General features: G+C 47.0%; 1 protein-coding gene across 1 annotated transcript in view; it reads right to left on the bottom strand.

Moving 5' to 3' along the window:
* Nucleotides 1-2500, bottom strand: part of LOC117496581 (C-1-tetrahydrofolate synthase, cytoplasmic-like) — a 19654-nt gene that overhangs the window by 15124 nt on the left and 2030 nt on the right. The window contains exons 2-3 of the mRNA XM_034148283.1: nt 1986-2088; nt 1670-1754 (exon numbers count right to left, since the gene is read on the bottom strand). Of these exons, the coding sequence (XP_034004174.1) occupies nt 1670-1754; nt 1986-2086 (186 nt within the window). The 5' untranslated portion in view covers nt 2087-2088. The remainder of the gene's footprint in view (nt 1-1669; nt 1755-1985; nt 2089-2500) is intronic.

The raw sequence follows: 2500 nt of genomic DNA, 5'->3' as shown, positions 1-2500 counted from the left end.
ACACAAATACTGTGGAGAAATACTACTGCCAAAAGTACTATGTTCAGTATGTGACAGTATTAGTACCATACATACAATAAGTACAAATCCTGTGCATTCCTGAGTACTCCTGTGTATTCCTGTGTATTCCTGTGTATTCCTGAGTACTCATGTGTATTCCTTTGTATTCCTGTGTATTCCTGTGTATCCCTGTGTATCCCTGTGTATTCCTGAGTACTCCTGTGTATTCCTGTGTATTCCTGTGTATTCCTGAGTACTCCTGTGTATCCCTGTGTATTCCTGTGTATCCCTGTGTATTCCTGAGTACTCCTGTGTATTCCTTTGTATTCCTGTGTATTCCTGTGTATTCCTGAGTACTCCTGTGTATCCCTGTGTACTCCTGTTTATCCCTGTGTATTCCTTTGTATTCCTGTGTATTCCTGTGTATTCCTGAGTACTCCTGTGTATCCCTTTGTACTCCTGTGTATTCCTTTGTACTCCTGTGTATCCCTGTGTACTCCTGTGTATTCCTGAGTACTCCTGTGTATTCCTGAGTACTCCTGTGTATCCCTGTGTATTCCTGAGTACTCCTGTGTATCCCTGTGTACTCCTGTGTATTCCTGAGTACTCCTGTGTATTCCTGAGTACTCCTGTGTATTCCTGTGTATCCCTGTGTATTCCTGTGTATCCCTGTGTATTCCTTTGTACTCCTGTGTATCCCTGTGTACTCCTGTGTATCCCTGTGTACTCCTGTGTATCCCTGTGTATCCCTGCGTATTCCTGTGTATCCCTGTGTACTCCTGTGTATTCCTGAGTACTCCTGTGTATTCCTGAGTACTCCTGTGTATTCCTGTGTATCCCTGTGTATCCCTGTGTATTCCTGTGTATCCCTGTGTATTCCTTTGTACTCCTGTGTATCCCTGTGTACTCCTGTGTATCCCTGTGTATCCCTGCGTATTCCTGTGTATCCCTGAGTACTCCTGTGTATCCCTGAGTACTCCTGTGTATCCCTGAGTATCCCTTTGTATCCCTGTGTATTCCTGTGTATTCCTGTGTACTCCTGTGTATTCCTGTGTATCCCTGTGTATCCCTGAGTATTCCTGTGTACTCCTGTGTATCCCTGTGTACTCCTGTGTATCCCTGTGTACTCCTGTGTATCCCTGTGTACTCCTGTGTATCCCTGTGTACTCCTGTGTATCCCTGTGTATCCCTGTGTATCCCTGTGTATTCCTGTGTATCCCTGTGTATCCCTGTGTATTCCTTTGTACTCCTGTGTATCCCTGTGTATCCCTGTGTATCCCTGAGTATCCCTGTGTATCCCTGAGTATCAGTCCAGTTACTGATTAAATGAAGGTCACCATGTGTTCTGGCAGCTTGGTGCTCTCTGTCCTCCTGAGAGACCTGCAGCTGCTCAGGAGATAATACTGCTGTCAGAGTACTAATACACACTGTGCAAATACTCTGTTACAAGTACAAAACATCTTAAGTAAAAGTACAAACGTGCTAGTATTCAAATATACTAAAAGACAACAAAAAAAGACAAAATGTCTCGGTTCACAAGTACAACAGCTGCTGACAGATACAGTAAATACTCAGTAAATACTCAGTAAATACTCAGTAAATACTCAGTAAATACTCAGTACCAGTAGTTGAGTAAAAGTACTCAGTGTTATTATGGGATGTTCCTCACCTGCAGCACCAGCAGCCCGGGCCTGAACCCCGACAACACACTCCTCATCTCCTGAACCTCCATCTGCAGACGCTGCCTCACCAAGCTGCACACACACACACACACACACACACACACACACACACACACACACACACACACACACACACACACACACACACACACACACACACACACACACACACACACACACACACACACACACACACACACACACACACACACACACACCACACACACACACCCACACACACACACTCTCTTAGTATTCATCCTGAACTGTTTGATGCTGTCTCAGGTGGATCATGTGACTCACCTGGCCGTCTTGTTGCCGCTGACAACAGTTGCCACGGACCGCCTGCTTCCGTGGCAACCGGCGGCACGGAGACGGAGCGAGAGACAGACCAATGACATCATTGCTGAGAGACAGGTGAGAGACAGACAGGTCAGAGACAGGTGAGAGAGAGGTGAGAGATGGACAGGTAGAGACAGACAGGTGAGAGACAGACAGGTGAGAGAGAGGACAGGTGGGAGACAGACAGTTGAGAGACAGACAGGTGAGAGACAGACAGGTGAGAGACAGACAGGTGAGAGACAGACAGGTGAGAGACAGACAGGTGAGAGACAGACAGGTGAGAGACAGACAGGTGAGAGACAGACAGGTAGAGACAGACAGGTGAGAGACAGACAGGTGAGAGACAGACAGGTGAGAGACAGACAGGTGAGAGACAGGACAGGTGAGAGACAGACAGGTGAGAGAGAGACAGGTGGGAGACAGACAGGTGAGAGACAGGTGAGAGATGGACAGGTAGAGACAGACAGGTGAGAGAC

Source organism: Trematomus bernacchii, unplaced genomic scaffold (genome assembly GCF_902827165.1).
Source record: "Trematomus bernacchii unplaced genomic scaffold, fTreBer1.1, whole genome shotgun sequence".
Taxonomy (NCBI): Eukaryota; Metazoa; Chordata; class Actinopteri; order Perciformes; family Nototheniidae; genus Trematomus; species Trematomus bernacchii.
Note: the sequence above shows the minus strand (reverse complement) of the source record. Positions and strands in the feature narration are given on the sequence as shown.